This window comes from Sarcophilus harrisii, chromosome 2 (assembly GCF_902635505.1).
Source record: "Sarcophilus harrisii chromosome 2, mSarHar1.11, whole genome shotgun sequence".
NCBI lineage: Eukaryota > Metazoa > Chordata > Mammalia > Dasyuromorphia > Dasyuridae > Sarcophilus > Sarcophilus harrisii.
Genome location: NC_045427.1, coordinates 88,065,675 through 88,090,394, shown reverse-complemented (window position 1 = coordinate 88,090,394; position 24,720 = coordinate 88,065,675). Strand labels below are relative to the sequence as shown.

At 35.8% G+C, this 24,720-nt stretch overlaps 1 protein-coding gene across 1 annotated transcript in view; it reads right to left on the bottom strand.

Moving 5' to 3' along the window:
• Positions 1–12,076: 12,076 nt before the first annotated feature.
• The window catches only part of MSH2 (mutS homolog 2), a 67,379-nt gene continuing 54,735 nt past the window's right edge, over positions 12,077–24,720 (bottom strand). Inside the window, exons 12-16 of the mRNA XM_031950444.1 lie at positions 22,945–23,190; positions 21,179–21,383; positions 19,964–20,211; positions 17,059–17,234; positions 12,077–14,597 (exon numbers count right to left, since the gene is read on the bottom strand). Of these exons, the coding sequence (XP_031806304.1) occupies positions 14,427–14,597; positions 17,059–17,234; positions 19,964–20,211; positions 21,179–21,383; positions 22,945–23,190 (1,046 nt within the window). The 3' untranslated portion in view covers positions 12,077–14,426. The remainder of the gene's footprint in view (positions 14,598–17,058; positions 17,235–19,963; positions 20,212–21,178; positions 21,384–22,944; positions 23,191–24,720) is intronic.

Here is a 24,720-nt window from a genome sequence, read left to right as displayed (position 1 = left end):
TATAAGCCAGTGTGGCAATTCTCAAATTTTCTCAAATTTTAGTGAGGACTGGTGGGAGAGGATGGGACTTGGGGAGAGGATGAACCATTATAAAAACATGTAAACTCTTCAAGTTTAAGAAAAAAATAAAAGAAACATTGCCTCACAAAGTGAGATTGTATTATGAGACTATGGAAAGGATCTTTTATTGCATCAGTTCAAAGGAATTCTTAGTAGATAAGCCTCAGGGAACTACCTAGAACATAGAGAAGGTAAATGACTTATCCAGGGTCCACAGCTAAAAATTGTCCCTCCCAAGGTTTGAACACAGGTTTTTCCTACGCCAACCCAGTACTCTCTAATCTCTATAGAGCATTTCTTCTCACAGGATTTTTGGGGATGGGTGGGTAGACAAAAGATAGGGAATAGAGAGAGACCTGACTTGTTATTTCACCAGTATAAAAAGCATCAGATAAGAAAATTCTTTCTATTAATGAAGAATTGTACCTGCTCTGTAAATTATATTCTTAGTGCAAAAATTCTTATCCTAGGACTTGCAGATCCCCTCGGAGGGAACCTGTGAACTTGAATGTTGGTGGGGGGGGGGGGGGGGGGGGGGGGGGGGGGAGAGGAGAATCCTTATTTTTATTAACTTCTAAATAAAATTTGACATATCCTTAATTATGAATATTTTTAAAAATTATTCTGAGAAATCCAAAAGCTTCACCGGAAGGCACACAAAATAGTTATTTTTTTAAATTAAAGCTTGTGGGATTAACTCAAGATTTAAACTGCCAGGATATTATAGAAAGCAAGTTTTCCTGAGGTGCCAATTCCCTCTTAGTCTAAAAATAATCAATAGTAGTGGGTAATAAAACTCACATCTAGGGAAGTATGTTCTCCCAACAAATCTCAACAATATAATAAGTTATATGAAAGCAAGAACTTGAACCTAGACTCTCTGACTTCAAATTCAGGGTTCTTTCAGCTACATTATGGTAGAAATAAATAGTTCAGCTACACTGTGGTAGAAATTGTAAATGGGTTTGGACAGAATTATAAATGGCTACTCACAGAAGTTGGGATGTAACTTTTAGAATATGTGCCTTCTCCATGGGGCTGGCTACTGTAGCGTCAGACTCTAGATTGAATTTCAGATTTGGTCCCCATTTTCTGACCCAGTCCAATAAAGAGTCAGTAAGCCAGTGCAGAAAGTTCCCAAAGGAAGTCCCCAATTATCAGAAAGGGAAGATATTTTGGGGAGAGGGATATTATAGTTGGGACAGCCAGATGGGGCAGTGGATAGCCTAGAATCAGGAAGACTCATCGTCTTGAGTTCAAATGTGGCCTGCAACATTGTGTGATACTGAACAAGTCACTTGGCCCTATTTGCCTCAGTTTTCTTGTCTATGAAATGAGCTGGACAAAGAAATGGCAAATCCAGTATCTTTGCTAAGAAAATCCCCAAACGAGGTTGTGAAATCAGACACCACTTGAGAAACAATTGAACAAAAGGTATCCCTGTAGCACCCAGAAGTCTGTGTCTTCCTTACTCTATCCCTCAACAGAAAATGGCAATCCAAAAACCTCACATTAAAAAAAAACAATGTTAAAAAGGTAATAGACAATAAAATAGAAATTTTAAAATCCTCACAGACCAACTTGTCTCTATTTCTTGAGATGGCAGGAATGGGAATTTCTCCTCTAATTTCTTCAAGCCCCTCCCTTCATCTGTTTGTCTCAACTAGGAGGAGGAAGGGAAAATACAGGGTGTCCCAAAAGTATTAATGCAACTTAATAATATTTTAGAAGTGCCGACATCTGGAACATCCTATATTTAGCCTATTTTTCTCCTAGCCACACTTGGAAGTTACAACCAATAGAAATGAAAGACAAGCTCATGGTGCAAGAGGCATACAGAAAGAAATTCCCAAGTTCTGTCTCTATTCTACCCCTGGAAATTTACCTATGAAATGCAATATAATGGGTTCATAAAGAAGCTTCCAAACTTTACCTGACTCAAACTTTCATTAGATCTTCTCCCAAAAACATATACACAGATTATAGAAAACTCTCTTTTTCCGAGCAGCTACTTCATTGGTTTCTGATAAGCACACAGGAAGAGGTACCCCCAAAATTCAGCCAGCCTAAGCCTGAAGTAGTTTACAAAGTTGGGACCTAGCCACAACATGAGTTTTCTTAAAGAATAAGTTCTTATTGATTCAACCATGCTGTAGAACAATTTGGAATTATCCCCAAAGTGCTACAGAATCATGCATACCCTTTGACATAGCAATACCATTACTAGGTCTCTATTTAAAAAGAGATTAAAAAGGAAACAACCTATGTATACAAAAATATTTACACCAACTATTTTCTGGTAGCAAAAAATTGGAAATAGAGGGAATGCCCATCAACTGGGGAATGGCTGAACAAGTTGTAGTATGTGATTATGACAGAATACTATTGTGAGCAGGATGCTATCTGAATTACATGAGCTGATACAAAGTGAAATGGACTGTGTGTAAAAAGTAAAAGCAATATTATAATATGATCAATTGTAAATGACTTAGTTATTTTCAGAAATACAATAATCCAAGACAATTCTGAAGGATTTAGGATGAAAAAATATTAACCATATCCAGAGAAAGAACTGATGATGACTGAATACAAATTGCAGTATAGTTATTTTTATTCTCTTTTTCCTGAGGGTTTTTTTTTTTTTGTTGTTGTTGCTCTATGTTTTCCTCCACATCATGATTAATATCATAATCCACATTGAATTGTTTGTGTTTCAATGATAGGGGTAGGAAGGAAAAGATAATTTAGAGCTCAAAGTTTTAAAAATAAATGTTAAAAATGTTTTAAATTTTAAAAAATACATCTAACATAAAAGAGGTTCTCACATTTTTTCTTCTATTTCTACTGGATAAAAAATTAATTTGGTCTTTAAATAGGTTTTGATAATCTAAAGACCTCCAATTAAACAAGCTAAGCCCATATTATTTTACACTGGATTCATTTCTATTAGGTGAATAAAAATGTATTCCTAAAAAAAAAAAAAAAAAAAGAGTTCTTAGAAATACATTTCTAGAGGAAGCAATCTTGCAATCTTTTTGAACTTCTAAGGTAAGGAAAAAGAAAATGAGAATTCATTCAACTCATTTGTCTTCTGATCTGACAGTATTTAAATAAAAACACTGAAGAGAGAAAAGGGGACTATTTTAATGAAGATAAAAGGTATTTCAGAAGTCTATAACTAAGACACAAGTTCAGCAATTATCTCTTAGATCTGTTGCTTAAAAAAATATCAGTTCAGGTTCATTATTTATAGCTAAGAAAATCAAGAAAGTGGGGGAGAAAAGAAATAATTTCTCTGAAACCATTAAAATGAATTATCTATTTTTATTTCTTCTAAACCTATATAGTTCCATCTCTCCCTGTCATTACCATCAGAGAATCTTGCTTCATCCTTATTGAGAATAGAGACCTCCTTGATAAAGGCCTTATTTCTAAAATATATAGAGAATTGACTCAATTTATAAGAATTTAAGCCATTCTCCAATTGATAAATGGTCAAAGAATACAAACAGACAATTTTCAGATGAAGAAATTAAAACTATTTCTAATCATATGAAAAGTTGCTCTAAATCACTATTGACCAGATATGCAAATCAAGACAACTCTGAGATACCACTACACACCTCTCAGATTGGCTAGAATGACAAGAAAAGATAATGAATATTGGAGAGGATGTGGGAAAACTGGGACACTGATGCATTGTTGGTGGAGTTGTGAATGAATTCAACCATTCTGGAGAGCAATCTGGACTTATGCCCCCAAAGATATCAAACTGTGCATACACTTTGACCCAGCAGTGTTTCTACTGGGCTTATATCCCAAAGAAATCTTAAAGGAGGGAAAGGGGATCCACATGTGCAAAAATGTTTGTGGTAGCTCTTTTTTGTAGTGGCAAGAAACTGGAAACTGAGTGGATGCCCATCAGTTGGAGAATGGCTGAATAAATTGTGGTATATGAATATTATGGAATATTATTGTTCTGTAAGAAATGACCAGCAGGAAGAATACAGAGAGATTTGGAGAGACTTACATGAATTGATGCTGAGTGAAATGAACAGGACCAGGAGATCATTGTACATGACTTCAATATTAAATGATGATCAATTCTGATGAATGTGATTCTTTTCAGCAATGAGATGATTGATGCCAGTTCCAATGATCTTGTGATGAAGAGAGCCATCTACACCCAAAGAGAGGAACGGAATGTGGACCACAACATAACATTCTGATTCTTTTTGTTGTTGTTTGCTTGTATTTTGTTTTCTTACTCATTTACTTCTTCTTTTTTTTTTTTTTGATCTGATTTTTCTTGTGCAGCAAGAGAATTGTATAAATATGTTTATATTGGATTTAGCATAGATTTTAACATGTTTAACATATACTTGATAGCTTGCCATTTGGGGAGGGGGGGAGAAGAAAATCTGAACACAAGGCTATGCAAGGGTCAATGTTGTCAAATTATCTGTGCATATGTTTTGAAAATAAAAAGCTTTATTAAAAAAAAGAGAGAATAGAGACTCCTTTGCTTTCCGCTCTTCCTTAATTCTACATTCCAAAACCACTAGCCATCATACTCCACTTTATCCTCCTGATGATAAAATGGTCCTTCCTTCCCATTAGAGTGATCCTGGACAAGTTGCCCTTTTGCCTCAGTTTCTTCATCTGTAAAATGAAGGATCTGGATTTGATGACCCCTAAGGGGATTCCTTCTCAACTCCAAATCTATGATGATATGACATTACATCTCCTATCTTTTCTCCTTTGCAGTCTGTTTTCTCATGGCCACTTCCATCTTTCAGAAGAAACCTTTGTTTCATCCTAAATCCAGCTCAAATTATCAGCTCTTATTTGAGAACTTCCCTGATCTGCCCAGCTACTAGTGCCTCTCCACCTACCTGAAAAGAGTTAAGAGATTACATAGTCTGATCCTTTGTTTTACAAATTAAGAAACTAAGGGGGGGGGGGGGGAAGGGAGATGAGGTGATTCATCCAAAGTCACAGTGGCCAGTAAGGAGAAGAGCTGGGATTTGAAACCAAGGTCATTCTGCCTCCAAACCCTGTTCTTTTTTCCACTATACCACAGATGTGGGCTGAGAGAAAAGTGAAAAGTTTTTAGATTGTAAAATTGAGTAATGGGCATGATGTGTGTACTAAGACATTTACTGACAATTTGAAAGATGTGGGGAAAAGGGGCAGAGAGATGCTAGGCAGTTGTCCAGGTAAGAAGGGTAAAGGGCCTGAATTGGGGCACTGTCCATGTGAGTGAAAGGAATGAGTAAGATGGAGGGGGATTGGGTGTGGAGAGTAAGAGTTGATCTAAGGAATGAGGTTGCGAACGTGGGTGATGGGAATGATGTGATAAGCAACATGTGCTAGGAAGAATGCTTGGCAGAAATGTGAAGGATGGATTGGACAGAGGAAACTGGAGACAGGAACCGGTGAACAAACATTTGTAAAAGCTTGCTTTAAGAGTCAGTATAGAAGGTACTGAGGTTTGAAGGCAATGAAGATGGAGTCGGTGTGACTGTAAAATCATTGATGTCTTTGAAGAAATTCAGTGATTGATTGTAAGACCTAAGACAGATTTTGCATATTAGACTATGGAAAGCAAATTTTGAAGGGTTCAAAGAAAGAATAAACAGAATCCCATGGACTATAACTCTATAGAGAGAAGTAAGTTTAGGATGGATGGGAAGTTCTCAAGAATGAAAATCTGAAGACACAAATAGAAATAATTTGGGAAAAGGAGAAATAGTCCAAAAATATTGGGAGGGAACAATGATCACTATAGATTTGTAATAGACATGTACAATACATAGATGGAAACAGACAGCGACACTTAGAGGGATAATCAAGGCCAAATACAGAAGTGTGGCAAAGAATTTTATGAATAGTATGAAGAGTGTGAAAGCTCAAAATGAGCTAAAGCTAAATAACAAAGCTAAAGAAAACAAGGGTTTTGGGGGTGAAGGGGCAGGTTAACGCTTTATTGTAAAACAGAAAAGCAAAAAAAGAAAAGAGAGAGAGAGAGAAGCATCAAAGAAAGGTCAGGACTGCTACTCCTCAAGGCACATAGAATTACAGGGGAGAAAAATATTTTGCTTTTGTTTTTCTGTCCTGCCAAGAAAAGTGATCTTTATATGCAGGACAGAACAAAAATAACTAACAAGAGAGCTAAAATCCAAAATAGGAAAGAAACTTAAAGAACTGAAAATATTGGCAAATGTGGTTGCTAAATTATTCTCAATGACCTTCAAAAGATGGAGAAAAGGTACCAAAAGATTTGGAAAAGGGACAAATGCATCCAAAAAAAAGAAAAAGAAAAAAAGAAGAGATTAGCTCCAATAACTGTAAACTAGTAAGTTTAACTTCAATTTCCAGCAAAATTCCAAACCAGTGTTTTCAAAGTGTCTAGGAACCTCTGGGAATCACTGGGGTCTTTTCAAGTGGGTCCGAGAGGTTAATATAAATTTCATAAATTTCACATCTTCCTTAATTTCTAAAACAGATTTAATAGATGTAACCACATAAATAAAAACTGTTGGCATTTTCAAAAATTTTTAAGAGTGTAAAGGGATACTGAAGTTCAAAAACCATTGCTCTAGAATATTGTTAAAAAGATGGTTACATCTGAAGACATTTGAAAAAATCAGTGATAACTAAGAGCTGTTTGATTTCTTCATACATTGTCTGCACCTGCTCACTGGAAGATTTCAGTACCAGCCCCAATTCTGATCATGGATGAGGAGTGAAAGGATGGAACTCAAGATGATCAAAACAGGAGTTCATTTATCAAAATTCCCTCAGTCTTATATATCTTAATATTCTTACATAACTAACTATAGGATACTGCACATCCACACGGGACCACATAAACAACTTGCTATTGTGTGCAGATGTCTCCTTGTCCCATTAGTATAACTCTGCTTTACTACAATATAGGTTGTCATGCCCCTGACTTCTCAGGAAGGTGGAAATACCCCTAGTGGAGATGGGGAGCCAAACCAGACACATCAGCAGGTTCCCTTGCTGGGCTGGAGGGTCTCATACCTCACTCAGAGTTCCCCCACTATGACCCTCTACAATACATCATACCAGAATAATTATATTTCCTTTTTTGACAGGGTTTTCTAAACTGGCAAATCAGAGAAATGTTATGAGAAGTTTCTTCTTTTTTGTTTTTTAAATCATTTGACAGATTTTTTGTGGGTAGATTAGAAATACATATGAGTCAGGTCACAATTCATAGGTAGATTGAGAACTTGTTGATAGGCTGAACCCAATAAAGAATTATTACTCCCTCAAAGTCAATTTAAGAAGGCCCCAGGGATTTATAGTTGGTCTTGTGCCACTTTCCATGGAAGCCATCCAACTCTAATCCAAACATCAGAACTCCCAAGGGAAGGAAACTGAAGAGAAGCACATTTAATTATGATGTATGGAGAAACTTTTATTAAAAAAAAAAAAAAAAAAAAAGGTGGCGTGGTAAATATAGACTAGCCTTGGAGTCAGGAGACATTGTATGACCCTAGTCCAACTGCCTCCCCCCCCAAATTAAACACTTTTAGGTTTGTTATTGAGAGTATTCTTGTTCAGGCATGAGATGGGACTAGCTGGTTTCTGATATTCTTTCTAAATTTCAGATTTTGTGAGGGAGAGAGCTTAATTCCAATCCCTTACAATGCATCTCTGTGTACACACACACACACGTTTGTAGTCAAATTAAATTTAATTTAATTTTTGATATGCCCAGAAGTACTCTTAGATGTTTGTATTCTAGTTCTCTTTCCATACAAGCAGAGCAATTAACTGATTATCAAGAATTTTTTTAAAAGCCCAAAGAAATGTGTCCAATGTTAATAATAGGAAAAAAATCACTTGTTTTATGTTATTAATAATTCTATTAAGCAATTTGTTGCCACTGTTCAAACTTACAAAAAAAAAAAACTGTCCTGAAAGTTGATTTCTCCCCTCCCCACAAAGTTCAACCATTAAGACAGCTGCTAATAATTACCTTTATGTGGGTGGGAACTAGATGCTAAGAATAAGTCCAAAAAAAAAAGTACTAAATTTTGGAATCAAAAGACCCAGAGGTTTAAATGCCAGCTCCATTACTTTATTTCTTGGTGATCTTGGACAAATCACTTAAGTTCTTTAGTCTTAAATTTCCTCATTTATAGAAAGATTGGCCCAAATGTTCCTAAAACTCTCTTTCAGCTTTACAACTCATGGCAGAAGCAATGGCCAGGTAACCCTTAATCCAAGTTTCCAGAGACCACAGCCTTCACAGTTCACCAAAATATTTCACTTCCAAGAACTTTGGATGTAACTGGGGGAAAAGGAGAGATGCTTGAGTGGGTGAGTGTAGGTGTGTATAAGCACTTCTAAATGAACGAACCATCTGCCAAAGCAAAAATAGGCATCTAAGGTTTACAGAATTTGGGCAATGAACTGTTTGTTCTCATACAAAACAATGCTCCTGGTAAGGAGGGAAAATCAGCAGAATGAGGTTGTAACATTTCGTGCTCCAGGAAGTAAAGGTGGTGTTAAAACCTCATACTGAAATAGGCAGATTTTTCAAAGGATTTTTTTTTGTGTTATCCTTTAAAATATATCCTCCTATATAAGGCTGATGTACATCTAAAAGCTCTTGGCTTGAGGTGCAGCCAAGCTTTGCCCTGCAACTCCTCCAAAGAGATCTAGAAAATGCATCAGACCAAGTCCTCATTCTAAAATCCAAGAAAAAAATCAGGAGTTCTTTTCCCAACCCAGGCTGGCAGAGTCAGAGGAATCTGGCCAAGAAAGACTCCGTGGAGGACTTGGAGCACAGGGAAAGGCTGGTACCAGCACAGAGAGGCCTCGGAGACAACAGAGAGGAGCCTCAATAGGTGCCAGTGACAAACTCTTCCTCACTATTCAGCTCCAGTTCCCAGGTCCAGAGTGCTGAGATGACAACCTGTGACTAGTGGTGATGGTGCAAGTCAAGGTGAAGTCAAGAGCCCGGGGCCTATACTGAGAGAGAAGCAGTGGCAAAGGCCGAAGATTTAGGAGTGGAGCAAGGCCTCAGTTCTAGCTTCCAGCCTGAAAGCTGATGGAGAAACCAGAAATCCAAAGGGGCCTCTGCACTTCAGTCATGGATCCAATGGAGCTTTTCAGCAGGCTGACAGTGATTAGCAAGTCAGCTGGAACTCCAACCAAGGCAATGCCCTTCTAGCATGTTCACCCTGGATCAGAGGATTGGGGGAGCACTCCTGATCCTGAGCTCTTCCAGAGATCCTGGGATACCACAATATTCAATGGTCCCGGGAGGCAGCAGGAGGACCGGCCTAGACATCACCTCCAGAAGTGTGCAGAGCTTTGCCATTATAAAGTATTAATTTGAAAAAGAGGCTGTAAGAATGAGCAAAGAGACAAAGGATCTCATCCTAAAAAGTTATTGCTCAAGATAGAAACCAAGAAGAGCAAAGACTCAAAGAAAAAGAAAAATTGGGTCCAAACAGTAACGTATCATGGATACTATTAACAAACATTAACAGTGGCCACATAAGGGTGAACTGTAAGAGCTACGTATTTTGAAATAACCACAAGAAGCAAAAAAGGCAAATACAAATGAATAATTATTAAGGATAAACTGTTTACAATACAATATGGAGAGATGATGCACATGTTCCCTCTAAGTCCCATCAGTTCATTTGGACAAAAAGCCTAGGAGAGGTTCTGTTATGTTTTGATGGTCCTAAAAAGGCAATGAAAAGAAGAAGGTAAGAGGAATGGGTTGAGAAAGGGGAAAAGAGGGATGTCATAGAGGTGACAGCAAGATTTAATTGCTTTTCAGAATGAAAGCTGATACAGCAAGTAAATTTTAGTTCATAAAGTTTTGTTTACATGTGTGCTGTACAAGACTCCATGCTGGGTCAGGGAGAATATCAAGACTAAAAAATTTCCCCAAAAAGTTAACTACCAGAACAGAACAACAACCTTTAGAGGAAAGGGGCAGAAATGGCAGTAACCTTATGTTGTCACTGTTAATATCCATAATACATTATTATGAGCAAGCTCCTTGTGATATAAGAATCTGTGAAAGCACATTGTTTATATGGAATTGCTCCTGTAATGCTATTTCACCTAATGCTTTGTTTCTGCAAGACCATGTAACCATATTGACAAGGGTACATCTGCAAAATTTCCAGTATCAGTTTTGCTAGGGATGATTGTAGTTTCTTTTATATCCAAATAGATATTACCTTATTTTCACATTTTTCTGTTATAAAACACAAAGCCTGATACCTTCTGTTGCAGTAATCCACAGAAAACCATTTCTCTAAACAAATCTTCAGCACTTCCCTATTACCTAAATTATTCAAATTTACTGCCTGTAATTCAAGTTTCTCCACAATCTGGAAGCACCTGCCCTTTCTATATACTCCTCCATATGTTCCACACTTAAATCTAATTAGTCTCCTTTGCTTCCAGAAAATACCCTTAGCTTTCTGACCCTTTGTTTTTGTTCAAACTATTCCATGTGTCACTCTTATAAAATTCTATCCACCCTTTATATGCCCTAATTCAAATTTAAAAGGAGAAATAACATTTTAATTGCACTTCACGATTTGCAAAGCATTTTACTAATATTATCTTATCACCACAATAATCCTTGGAGGTAGATACTATTATCATCCCCATTTTAGAGAAAAGGAATCTCTGGGCAGAAGTGAAGTAATTTTCAAGGATTATACAGTTAATGTGAGAATACATTTGAACTCGGGTCTTCTCTACAAGTCCAGCACTATCCACTAACAATATCTTGCACAGAGTAGGCTCCTGGCAGTTGTTACTGATTTGGAAAATTAAACCGTAGGAGAGATATAGAGGCATAGGGAAGTATAATTAAAACCTAGAAAACTTGGGCATCAATAAATTTAGAGCAGGGCATGTTTCTTTGATATACATTTCTAATGAGCTTGCTCTAGTTTCTTATAAATTCATCTGATATGAGCCAAGAACATGGTCCCTTTTGCCTATTTATATTTCCTTGTTTGTCTTATGAGGGAAAATTAGTTAATCCATTAATATTATGATTGAAAGACCAAAATTTCATTAAATCCCCAGAAGCTTTCCAAATGGCTGAAGTGAGTCTAGGTTCAGAAGAATTGCAAGGTAACATATTGCAAAGAGCTTTGAATTAAGACGAGCTGGGTTCAAATGTAGGATCTCACTTATTTTGTATGACAGTAAATCCTCACTTCTTTGGTTTCAAGCTTTCTTATCTGTAAAATAGAAACCTCTGCAGTCCCTTCTAGCTCTAAATCTATGACTATGAATACAGTCCAAAATTCCAAAAGGATGTTCTAGGAGTTTAGATTCCATCCTCCCGCAGATAACTTGACATGCAGTTTTCAGCCTAGAAACGATTAAAATTAAGACTAGGAAATTTTCATTAAGAAATGGGTTACAGACAAGGTTTTGCAAGGGTGAATGTTAAAAACTATCGCTGCATGTATTTTGAAAATAAGCTATTTAAAAAAAAAATGGTTAGAAAGCTTAGGTAGCCATTGGAGACACACATACACATACACACACATACTCTCTCATTCACTTCCCTAATTAGCTTACCAGGGTATAGAGGTTGGGGATTTTCATTTCCCATGTGAATAAATCCTAAAACGTGATCTTATGTGAAGACAAAGGACAAAGGGGAAAAGGAAAGTGGGTGCTGAAAAGGCACTAACAAACTGGAGCACCTGCCAAAATAAGGGGGAATTGGCAATTAGGGTTTAAGTAAAGACAAATTTTGGGCCCAAGGTATGAAGAAATCTTGAAGGGAGAAAAGAGAAGGAAGCTCTCCAGGAAGCAGCCCCCCAGTTTATCCAAGGATCCAAGGACCCACGGGCAGGAGGTCCCTCACACTTTACACACTATGTCCCCCAAAGAATACAACTAACAAGTAACAATATCAAGAAATTCCCAAAGCAGCAGAGAAACACAATTTATAGACAAAAGCCATTTCACAAAAAGATTAAATACAGAAAGACCAAGATGCTTTTAATACTCAAGAAGCCTCACAAGGTGCCTTTAATATACATGGAACTCTGAGATAAACAAACAAAAAAAAATTGTGCCCCCAAATAAGTACACAGTGCCTCAAAACACATTGTGCTTTGTAACAAAGGTCTCTTTTACCCAAAAGACATTTTCTCTCTAAATAGCATCTTTAAGGAGAGAAAGAGAGAAAAGAGCAGAGAACACCATTTACAAAAAGATATTGCATCTCTAATGGAATCTCAGAGCCAAGTTTCTGAAAACACGTAGTGTGAATGAGGAAAAAGTCTTTTCACAAAGATTCTGGTAAATGGTCCCCAGCTTTCTTGGTAATAACAGCACAGTTTAGTCCTGAATTTTGAATAACATCTGTATTTTGGGTACCATTCTGTTGTTATTGCAGATGGTGATAGGGGGAGCTTGAAGTACATTACAATTAAAATAAAACACAAGCTGTCCATGACAAGGTCACAAATTGGTAAATCTTCTGTTTTACACATGTGATTCCAATATAAAGTACCCATTATAATTGAAGGTCTGAGTTAACTCATTAGCATATTCACAAAATAAATAAAACTTGGGTCTCTGAAAGGTTTTAAGCAGGTCTATTATGTGCCTTTTCATTTTCAAAGTGTCTCAAAACTAGACAGTAAATCTTCTTTATAGAACTGCAAGCAGGTTGATTTACCAGAGCTTACTGCATTGCAAATTTTGTCCTTGGAATCAAAGCACCACAATTTTTTTGAGCACCAGCAATTAAAGCTACAAGATGATTTTAATTTTAACCATGTTTTCACTCACAGTGAGCTAAACAAGACTCCTTTTGTCACTACCAAGAGACAGACTATTTAAATAGAATTTTAAGCTCAAAATTCTCATCACTTTTTGCATATATACTGATAGTCAACTCTGTCTTTCAGAAGTACAATTTTTCAAAAACATTTAAAAAAAATACATTATTTACAAGTCTGCTCTATTCCCCAGTTACATAGCTTGTACTATCCAGATAGTAAAATCAATGTTAGCATCATCCATAGTTAATAATGGGAAAGGACAACATGGAAAATTAAATCCATAGAAAATCTATCAAACAATCAACAAGTCCTATTATGGCCATAAATTTCAGTCTAACTAAATAGTTAATATTGCTCATAAGTAGCAAAATAAGCTCTCAAAGAAGTTAAACAAGAATGGCAAAAGGCAGGTATGTATATGTCTACTTGCCAACTTCATTGAAGTTTGTAAAACCTGGAAAATTGACAGTGGAAGTAGAAGCACTTGGTTATTTGTTACCTTTGCCTACTGACATAATTTGTCAACGTTTAGATTTGAGCAGAAAACAAGTCACTTCAAGAAGTAATGGATAGTAAACGGGAAGAACACTGGACTGATTGCTGGAAGACCTGGTTCTAAGCGCTGCTTCTGCCACAGATTCAGTGTGTGAAATTAGGCATGTCTCACACCTCTCTGGGTTTTATCTCCTTACATGTAAAATGGAGGAGTTATAAATGTATCTCTAGATATCATGTTTAGCTTACTATGCTCTAAGTTGATAAAGGACTTGTTTTTCTAAGTTTCTTCAATTCTGAGCAACTGCCATCTGTGATAGGGGCTTGTTAAATATTTACCACCTGGTGTGTATTGAAGGGATTAACTAATTTTCATCTCTTTGCATAACTGAAAGTTCATACGTCTGTGCTTCTATGATTATTACGCATAATGTGTTCTTTAGAAAAGCTTATACTATATTAAAGTATACAAAACGTCACATGATCTTCCCAGACCCACATGTTCTGTACTTTACTGCCCAAACAAAAAGAATTTCAAAAAGTCCTTAATACCGTTATAATAGAACTCCACAGTCAAATCATTTTCTTGATTGTCTGAAAGGCATTTAGGATGTTTTATCTTGAGGGCTAACTATCCCACTCTGGCTCAGCACAACGGTGCTTGGTGCTGTGTATCTTGTTCACACTGGGCAGGGGTAGTGCTTCCTGTTTTTGGATAATTCAACATCCTGGGCTCTCTCTAACTCTTCTTCTTCTTCTTCTTTTCTTCTTCTTTGTAATGCGGAGGTTGGACTATGAATCCCCTTCCAATTCTATATCAATTCCTCTATATAAAACTTTCATTTTTCAAAAGAGGTGTCTACACAAATGATTTAAAGAAACATAATACTAAAGTTTTATTCAGTAATCTGTGAATCCATTTCTAAAACACCAGGGGAAAAATATAAAACCTTACAAAAGCATTAACATAGTCAGTGGGGACTTTCTACAATTAAAAAAAAAAATCTACAAAACTTGTTCATTCCACTGTGGAGTTTTTCACGGAGTAACTTTTAACCGTGAAATTATTTCATTCACAAAACTGTTATTTTGGGCTATCACTTCAGCCTTCAGTCGTTTCAGTTTGGTTCTGATACCTTCCTCTGACATTTCTGCAAAGGGCAATTCCTTTACCTTGTTCAGAAATGCCTGAATTATTTTTTCACCTTGCTGGAAAAAAAAAAAAAAAAAGGAGCACACAATTAGATCTTAAAATATCTTCTCCAAATCCACGAATTATGTTTCATTAACATGTAATACTAAACACTGCACTCATTTCTTAGAAAGAATGCATGTTGGTGACTAATACAGTTATCAACAAAGTCCAGGGCCTCTCAACAAGCTCAGTATCTTCAGGTTTAAAGCCCATTTCAAAAGCAATCATAACCCAATTTGTGGCCCAAAGATTGTATTTATTTTTTAAGCAGGTTTCTAAGCAAAAAGCATAGTGACAGGAGAACTGGTTGGGGGGGAGGTCGTCAGAGAACCCAGGAAACCCAAAATTCTTATTTGCTATTTATGTGATTTATAAAGCACTTCATCTTCTGTTCTAATAGGAATAAGTAGGTAAGATCCCTTTGATTGTTAGATATATGTTTCCCAATGCAGAACACTAATGCAAACAGGAGGCTATTTCAATTTTTTCATCCATAGGAGGTATAGAACCCTAGCAATTACTGAAGAAAATGAAAAATATCTTCCTTCACAAAGGAACAAAATATCACTGAATTTGAGGAGCAAGGTACCAGGTGAGAAAGAAGAAACATCAACTACATCTATTTTTCTACACCACTCCTAACATTTTGAAAAGCATTTCAATTAACCAGAACATCCAGATTTAGCTATCTAACATCATGGCAGTGCAAATAACATCCAATGCCTTTGTGGCTCTTAAATATCTCATTCTAATATGAAAGAATTCTGATATCTATTATGTTCCTACTTATGAAAACAAAATCATAAATCTGAATACAATAGCTGAAATTATAATTCCATAATAATACTTTATAACATCACCTATCAAAATAATAACATCTGAACATAAAAGAATAAAACTTAGGAGGCAAAAACTAAACTCTTCCCATTTATTTTCATTATTTAGTTTATGCTAAAAAACTATATAGCAGTTGTGAAAGTATAGTCTGTATTCACCAAGAATCCCTAAGAATCTTCCAGGGGATCTAGTAGATAAAAAATATTTTCATAATATCAAGACATTTTAATTTCTAATACAGTAAATATCAATAGATACAACCCACAGAAACAAAAGATCTATGAGGTTTTTTGGGGCAATTTTTAATAGTGGAAAGGACATTTGAGAAACACTATACGATTCCATTGTAACATTTTTGAAGGATGGGTTGTGGTTGTGTGTGTGTAAGACTGACTGAGAGAGAGAGAAGATTTTTTGATTAATGCAGCCTGGAATATTCTCATATCCTCCTTTTTTGTCTCTCCAAATTCTTTCTGTCTTTTAAAGATCTCCTCTCCGGGAAAACAATGCTGTCACCACTATCTTTTCTAAGTTACTATCGGTACTCAATTAATACATCTATTGGATCCTTCCCTGAAGACATACTAAACATGTCTCAATAGGGAAATAGCTAACCTCTGGATTTTCCAAGGTCATATTAATAAGGTACAATTGGACAAGATCCATCACAGTGGCTCAGTTTCAAATACTGGCTTGGTAAAGGATCATGTGCCAAACGATCACTCTGCCTCAGTGCAAAAAAGCTTCACCAAAGACGGGAGAAGAGCTTGTCAGCCTCTCTACTAAAGACACCGTATGTTGGTAAAGGAGGTAAACCCCTGGATAAAACCACAATGTTTACAGTTCTGCCTATTTCTTAGGGCAGTTTTGTTCCCTCACAGAAAAATGGTCAGCGCCTTGCAGCGCCATCAGTGTCCTGGGCAGCATCTGCACAGCTAACATGGGTGGCCCAACCTGCTTCCTACATCACTTCCCCATGACCTCATATCCATTTTCTAACTATTTCACAGCTACTTTTCTATGTATATGATGATTCCCTCAATGGGACCTTTCCTTCTTACCACAGAAGGTACTTACTTAATAATGCTTAACTGTTTTGTATTATTCTTTTCCTAATGTTAATCTAACTCATACTTAGATTGATAAAAAGGTGGACCATGTTTCTCCATTTTTGAAGTTTTTCTCTTTGTTTTTTCTTCTGAATATATAGATATATCAGAAACAGAAAGTTAGGACTACTCTCCTGAGAGATTCCAGCCCTATTCACTTCACTCTCTGGACTTGCACACTTTCTCATGAGCAGCCCTGACCAAAAGTATACACTCTCCTCTCCTTGGGCTACTTTTCCATCTCCCCCAGTAGTACGTGAGTTTCCTGAAAGTAGAGACTGTCTTTTATGCCTGTTTTTTTGTCCTCAATTCTAAGCACATGGCCTGGCTCATAGTTATATGCTTAATAAATACTTGATCTGTTGTTGTATATTAGCAGATTCTATAGATGCCAATTATCATCAGTCAGATAATTCATTATGGAAATAGTCATGCTTTCTAGGATGGCAATATGGTGGCTGTGTTAAATTTCATTATGTCGTTAGTCTTGTCAGTCAGCTTAAATAGCTATATTTACAAAGTGACAAACCTCTTTTTCTTGGTAGCATCTCTTGGCTGCTGGTTCTGTGTCATCAGATTCTTGAGGTTTTCCAAAATGCTGGAATTCTTCTAGTTCAAGGGCCTTTTGTTTGGCATTCTCTATTACATGTTTAGGAAAATTAGCAAGCTCTGCAACATGAATCCCAAAACTCTGATCACAGACACCTGCAAAAAATCAAAGAGATAGAATAGCAGCTTACAGATTTGAAATTAATCCTCCTTCATGTATCATTAGAAAATCTAACTATACATTAAAAAAAAAAAATGCTTGGCAAATGATTCTGACCAAAGTAAAAATGAGCTTTTAATTAAGCCTCCACTAGAAGGCACAGGTGATTATGACTTGGCATTTAGATCACTCTTGAAAACTATTAATTAGAGGATAAGAAACAACACCAAAATACCAAATCTTTTCATACTGAGCTGAATTACTGGTCCATGAGAAAGCAAGCACAGCAGAGTGGGGAAGGCATTGGACTTAAGTTGGGAAGACCTGAGGTAAAGTTCAACCAAAGAAAATCATCATGTCTATGAGCAAATTACCCAAGCATATACCTTGTAAATAAAAAGGTATACAAAAAAAAAAAAAAAAAAAATTATCATTTTCAGTGGAAAGGTATAGATAATGTAAGATCCATGCTCGCTTTCTGAAAATACAAAGTTTTTGAATCAACAGAGGAAAAAAGCCTTAAAAAGTTCTGTTCTAACAAGGAATTTAATATCTAGACTAAGACATTTTAATAAATGTAAAGACACTGATAACTTTTTTCAATGACCTTTTAAATATAGTCACAAGGTATAAAATAGAGACAGCTCGCCAAAAGTTCTGCACTGTCATAAAGACTGACTTGAATAAGGATAAAATGGGAAGGATTCTTTATTGATGATAAAGGTCTCTAGAGGCTCCTACTTATGGATGACACTGTGCAGATGGCAACATGATGCTGCAAGCAGAACATTAGAGGGTTTTCTTAATAAGATCCCATGATTAATCAAAAGAAATAGACTCAACAAACTATAAAGGAAAAACCAAATGGAGGAAAAATGCCTATGACATAGCATTTGGACACAGACAGAGACACATACACATAAAACCATTTTTGAACCACTGCTCTCTCTGAATAATGCTGTATAGCTGAGAATCATGAAACATCCCAATCTCCAAGTAATCCAAAAGTAGTGAGTGATCCAAACAGCAATGCAGATACGCATAGTAGATGGAAGTAAGCTACAATATATTTTAAGTATAACTTATGCACAAGGATAATATAAAAGATATCATCCAAAAAATACAGGATTACAAAAGCAGATGGAAATCCATATAGTGAAGAGGGATAACAATGAAATGAGCCTAGAGGAAAGCTTCCAAAACACTGCACAGATCCTCTTTGGATGACTTATGGGGAGAATGGTGATAAGGATCATATAGCATAACAAGGCATGAATGGGTTTTAATCTGGAATGATGGAAGAAATACTTGCATCAATGAAATCTCTGCTTCTCCAGGGTACCACAGTATAATAGTGACAAGAGAAATCACAAATTGCTACTTTCACCAAGTCTTCTTTTGGAAAAGCTGCTTTTTAGTATCTGCAACTTATAATCTTGCACTGCTCAAACACAATGTAATTCGATTTAAATTCCTAATAGACCATACTACTCAAATTCCAATTAAAAATACATGTAATTATGTCAACAATATCAATTCAAGCACAGTCATTCAGAAGGAACACCTTTGAACCATGAGTCACAACAATCATGGGAAAATGGTGATGATCCTGTCTCTCTTAATGATTTGTAAATGACCAATAAAGAAATACAAACATGGCTATCTAAAAGACAACCTTACAAAAGTAGTTACTCTGGGGGCAGTGAGGTGGCACAATGGATAGAGCACCAGGCCTGAAGTCAGGAGGACCTGAGTTCAAATGATCTCAGACACTTAACACTTTATGCTTCCCATCATATGATCCTAGGCAAGGCACTTAACCCCAAATGCCTCAGCAAAAAAAAAAAAAAGTAGTTACTCTGAAGACTGGTGAAGGTGTAAACTGTAAAGTTTTAAAGTATATCCTAGCAATTAACTTCATTAATGATTTTGGAGATCTTATTAGGTAACACTGACAACTTTTACTGAAGGAATAACATAAAAGGGGTAAGTTATTCACTAAAAGATAGGTGCAAAATAATTTCAGACACTTCTTTGCCTCTCTGCAGTTTTAAGTGATCAAAAAATTCATGGGAAAAAAATCATGGATAAGTTTAAATTTAATTTCACTATAGAAGAGGAGTGTCCAAACTCTAAATTTGATGGAATAATAATAACTGTGGTTATTCAATAGGTAATTCAAATGGAAAGTTAAAATTCACTTAAATTCAATAAACAACTAAGTGCTAACTATATGTCAACATTAGCTGGTGATACAGTAAGCACTAGTAAAACTAAGCCAAAAACAAAATAGTCTTGTCTTCAAGGATCTTATAGTCTACTAACACTGATAAGGGAAGTTGTGGATTCTCTGATGGCTAAAAAGTGGCCTTATCTGATTTATATTTGGGGAGTATTATTCTGGCCTGGATATAAAAGCAGATAGATGAACCAGAGTTCTGCCAGATCCTTTTTCCATTATTTCCTGTTAATCTTGCAAACACGTTGACTGTATATATTTGCCTGCTGTTTGTCTTCCCCAGTAGAATGTTAACTCCTGAGCGCAGAGATTGCCATTTGCTCTTTTTTTGGGGGGTGGGGGGCAGAGATACCCAGTGCTTAGCATAATGCCTGGTGTATGACAGGTGCTTAAAAAATATTTATTTGATGATAAGCTCCTGAGCAGTCTTTCCCCCTAGGTCACACAGGACATACAACTTTGCCATTAATATTAGCACAATCTTACCTTTCTTTACTTGATATAACATAGTTAATGTCTCATCAGTAGTTAATGCTGAAACATGTAGATTATTCACTGTTGGCAACTGGTCAGCCAATGCTGTCAGTTCATGAAAATGAGTAGCAAACATACAGAAGGCACCTATCTTAGTGGCAATATACTCCGAAATAGCCCATGCTAACCCAAATCCATCATAGGTAGAAGTCCCTCTTCCCAACTCATCGATGATTATCAGGGAGTCTTTGGTTGCAGACCTAAGAAATAAAATCACATTAAGTTTTTCCATAACATAGTTTTGAGCAAAGCCAATACTATTAAGTGAAAGACAAAGAAGCATTACAGTATCTCCCCACAAGAAACTTACCATTTAGTTGGGGAGGTAAGATACACAAATGAAAAGTAAAATTTAAGACAACACAAGTGTCAAGACAGCATATAGGTCAATGCCAAATGAAAGGCACAGAAAATAACTGTGAAAGCAGCTAAGAGAAAATAGATGCAACTTTACATTATTATTATTATATATATATAATTATTATATTATATTATTATAAACAAAAACAAAAACTCCAAAATAAGTGATTTCTAGGTCTTAACAAACAGGTGAATTTGAACAGCTAGAGAGAATAGAGAAAGGCATTTCAGGTAGACAAAATATCGAGATTAAAACACAATAGTGAAAAAAAGCAGAATGCAACAATAACTGGCATGTCACTAAGAGTCAATACAAGAAAGTCTGAAACTCACCACAAGCCACTAAATGCATTTTCATAACCATTATACTTTCACATAGATGTATGTGAGAATATTTATGAGGAAATAACCCTTTAGTCTTAATTGGGAGAGGAGGCAGGGCAGGCAACAAGGCGAAGAAGTGTCTCGGGGTCTGCCATATATGTAGAGTCACAAAGAAGTCAGGGATTGAACATTAATCCATTTCAAGCTGTGTTTGTTTTACTTTTCCATGAGTCATTAATAATAGCAATCTAATAATTCGTTTTCCTTTAAAAACCCTCAAAATCCTCTAAGCTGAATGAAGGGCCAAGAGATCTGTGTAGAGTTCTGGGCCAGGAGAATAGGGACCAAATGTATTTGAGGTGAAAGCTCAGGAGAGGAGGTCTTGGGAGAGAGCTAAACTTTGTTTCCTTTATACCTATGGCACTCTTTCACAATATTTCCATTTCAAAAAGGATTTAAAAATCAGAATTAGGACTTCTTTACCTGAGAATAGAAGCTGTCTCTAGCATTTCTGCCATGAATGTAGATACACCTTTCAGCTGACAATCACCTGCTCCAACTCGGGCCAAGATACAATCCACAATAGACACTTCTGCTGACTCACATGGTACAAAACAGCCAATCTGAGCCATCAGAACTATTACTCCAGTTTGACGAATGTATGTTGATTTACCTCCCATATTTGGGCCTGAAAACAAACAAACAAACAAAAAAGACAATTAAAATTTGTGGAGTGGGTAGATAAAATACAGAAGTTAGCTGACTGGGAATTCTAACCATATAATATAAAAACTAATTCCAAGTTCTCTACTATTAGGGCAATATTGTATAATGTGCAGGTAGTATCATCTGAAAGAAGTAAAATGTCTGACTTAAAGAATGGTGTCTCAGAGTAGTAGTGTATAGAGCACAGGCCCTGGAATCAGGAGGACCAGCCTCAAACACTTAATACTTCCTAACTGCGTGATCCTGGGCAAGTCACTTAACCCCAATTGCTTCATCCAAAAAAAGGGGGGTTTCTCATTAGAAAGTGTGCTCCCAAATTCCCAGTCCCTATATTTATGCACACCTGCATCTTTGATTTCCTTCACAAGCTAATTGTACAATAATTCAGAGTCTGATTCTTTTTGTACAGCAAAATAATGTTGTGGTCATGTATACTTATTGTGTATCTAAGTTATATTTTAATATATTTAACATCTACTGGTCATCCTGCCATTTAGGGGAGGGGGTGGGGGGGGTGGGGTAAGAGGTGAAAAATTGGAACAAGAGGTTTGGCAATTGTTAATGCTGTAAAGTTACCCATGTATATCTATCCTGTAAATTAAAGGCTATTAAATAAAAAAAAAAAAAAAAAAAAGAAAAAAAAAAAAAAAAAAAGAAAGTGTGCTCCCTAATTTAGCAAGGCTAGAAAGTCATACAGAATTCATCTAACATTTTATAAATTTAAAGACTGAACAAGGAAGCATGGCAGATATCAGTGATTACTAACCAAGGTAATTAAAGAATGTTCCTTATGTAAATGGATACATAAAGCTCTACTACTTCAAAATATAAAGGAAAAATACAGACTGAATATAACAGAGGTCGAGTCCAAAACCAGTTGTTGAAAACCATGCATTTTTCTTTGAAAAATAATAAAGGAGAAGAAAATAAAATAAAACATTAAAGAACAAGAGAAATGTCCTAAGACTGGTGGTGAAGAAACAGCACCTCAATTTCTGATGAGATTGCCTTTATAAATCAGAATCATTAAGAGGCCTGCTTGTTGTATTTCTTAATTAAAACAACAGAGCTGAATTGCAATAATACATTTTACTAAGACTCTTCCATTCATGTTGTGGAGAGATATGGTCTGTATGGATGGGGTACTGTTTAATGACTGACCCCAAAGAGCAGTCACAAAGGCAGTGTGAATGCCCTAAAACTTACGTCCTAGATCTTGCTCAATTCTTTACTCAGTTATTTGATAGCATGTCCCTATAATAAAAAGTTCAAAGAGAAAGCTAACATTTTGGGTAATCAAAGTACTAGATCATAAAAATATTTTGAGGGCAAAGGCATGGAATTTTTAAATGCTTGAACAAGAATTTTACAAGAATTCCATTACAAACTACTTTAAAACAGTATTTCAAAACAACAATGAACAATATGCTTTTGTTTAAATACAAGAACTAAAATTTTTAAAAAATAATTTCCAAAAAAATTTAATATTTTTTTTAAAAACTGAAAAGCAATGAAATTTTTACCAGTAATAATGTGGAACATCTGCTTATTTTTCTCAAAGTATATGTCATTGGGGATAAATGCAACTTCATCCTGAACTTCAACACAGGCATGTCTGGAACCCTTCAAAATGATTTTCCCTTGTCCCTTTTCCAAAATGACTGGACGTACATATGGAACAGGTGCACCATTTGATACGTGAGCAAAACTGACAGTTGCATCTAGTTGAGCTAATACATCATTCAATGTCTGCATTGGTTCTACATAGCCTGTAAAATAAAAATACAATCCCCCCCAAAAAAATGTTTAATCATAAATATAGAACATGATAGCAAAGCAAAAAAAGAAACACAATTGTCCCAATCTGAGTTCAATTTGCATTTCTAAATTTATATACATTATCTAAATCAGGTGTCCTCAAACTTTTTAAAGAGGGGGCCAGTTCACTGTCCCTCAGACTGTTGGAGGGGCAGACTATAGTAAAAACAAAAACTCTGTTTTGTGGGCCTTTAAATAAAGAAACTTCATAGCCCTGGGTGAGGGGGATAATCGTCCTCAGCTGCTGCACCTGGCCCGTGGGCCGTAGTTTGAGGACCCCTGATCTAAATAAAGTAATGAACTCCCCTATTTACAATAACAGAACTTTATTTTCTTAATAAAGGCTAAAAATCAATTTGAAGTAGAAAAATTAATCTCTCTCTCTCTCTCTCTCTCTCTCTCACACACACACACACACACACAGTAAGGTACAAATTTCAAAATATTAAAAAATTTTCAGTAATTACTGTTAAATGCCTGAGTTCAGTATCTTTTCAATTTGAGTGCTTCCACTGATTCAATCCACAAAAATTTATTATAATAAATATGTTGAAGATAAAAGTGAAAAATAAAGTCATCACCTTCAAAAGGGGATTATCTATTATTGGTGTCAGATACATGCATAAAGATGAGTATAACAATATAAGGTAAAGTGTATAGGGTCTAAGAGTTCAATCTCTCTAGGAAAATGTGAAGAGAGAAAAATTACTTTGAAGTAGAGGAATAATAAGGGAAGATTTCATAAATGTCATGACCCCCGAGCTCTGTCTGGAAGGAAGAGAGATGGAACTAAAAAGAGTGTTTTCTAAACACTAGGGAGTAGGAGGAGAGAAGGGAGAGGGAAAGAAAAAAGAAAGGGAGAAGGAAAGAGAGAAATCAAATTTTAGGCCCTTCAGTCTTCATTTTACAAATGAAAAAACTGAAGTTTGAGGAAATAAGAGGCTACACGACTTGTTCCAAGACAGCTAACGAGAAGCCAAGTCTTTCTGACACTAAGTCTTGCTTCCTCTAACTAGTAGGGTATTGAAACCATTATCACAAAGGGGTTTACATATATTTTAATGCTTTAAAAATGAGTAAACAAACTTTGATTGAATAATGGTTACTAAACTATACTAAATTTAGTAGACTGTTATTGTACCATAAAATAAAATATAAAGAATTCTGAGAAATTCAGGAAAACAACACAATGATTACAGCAATGTACAAAGAACAAAAAAAGATAGAAATTCAATATTACATAAGTAACAAGCCTGACCTCAAAAAGGAGATGAGAAAAGATGTACTTCCCTCTTTTTTGCAGAGGTGCAAAATGCTGCATAAACAGACAGACTTGGTTGCTATATTGATGAGTTTTACTGAACTGTTTTTTCTAACCTTTGTTAAAAAGGATAACATTCCACATAAGGATGGGAAAGGGAGATGTTTCAAAGTAAAGATGTCAAAACCATACATGTCAATTAAAAACTGAAGAAAAAAGA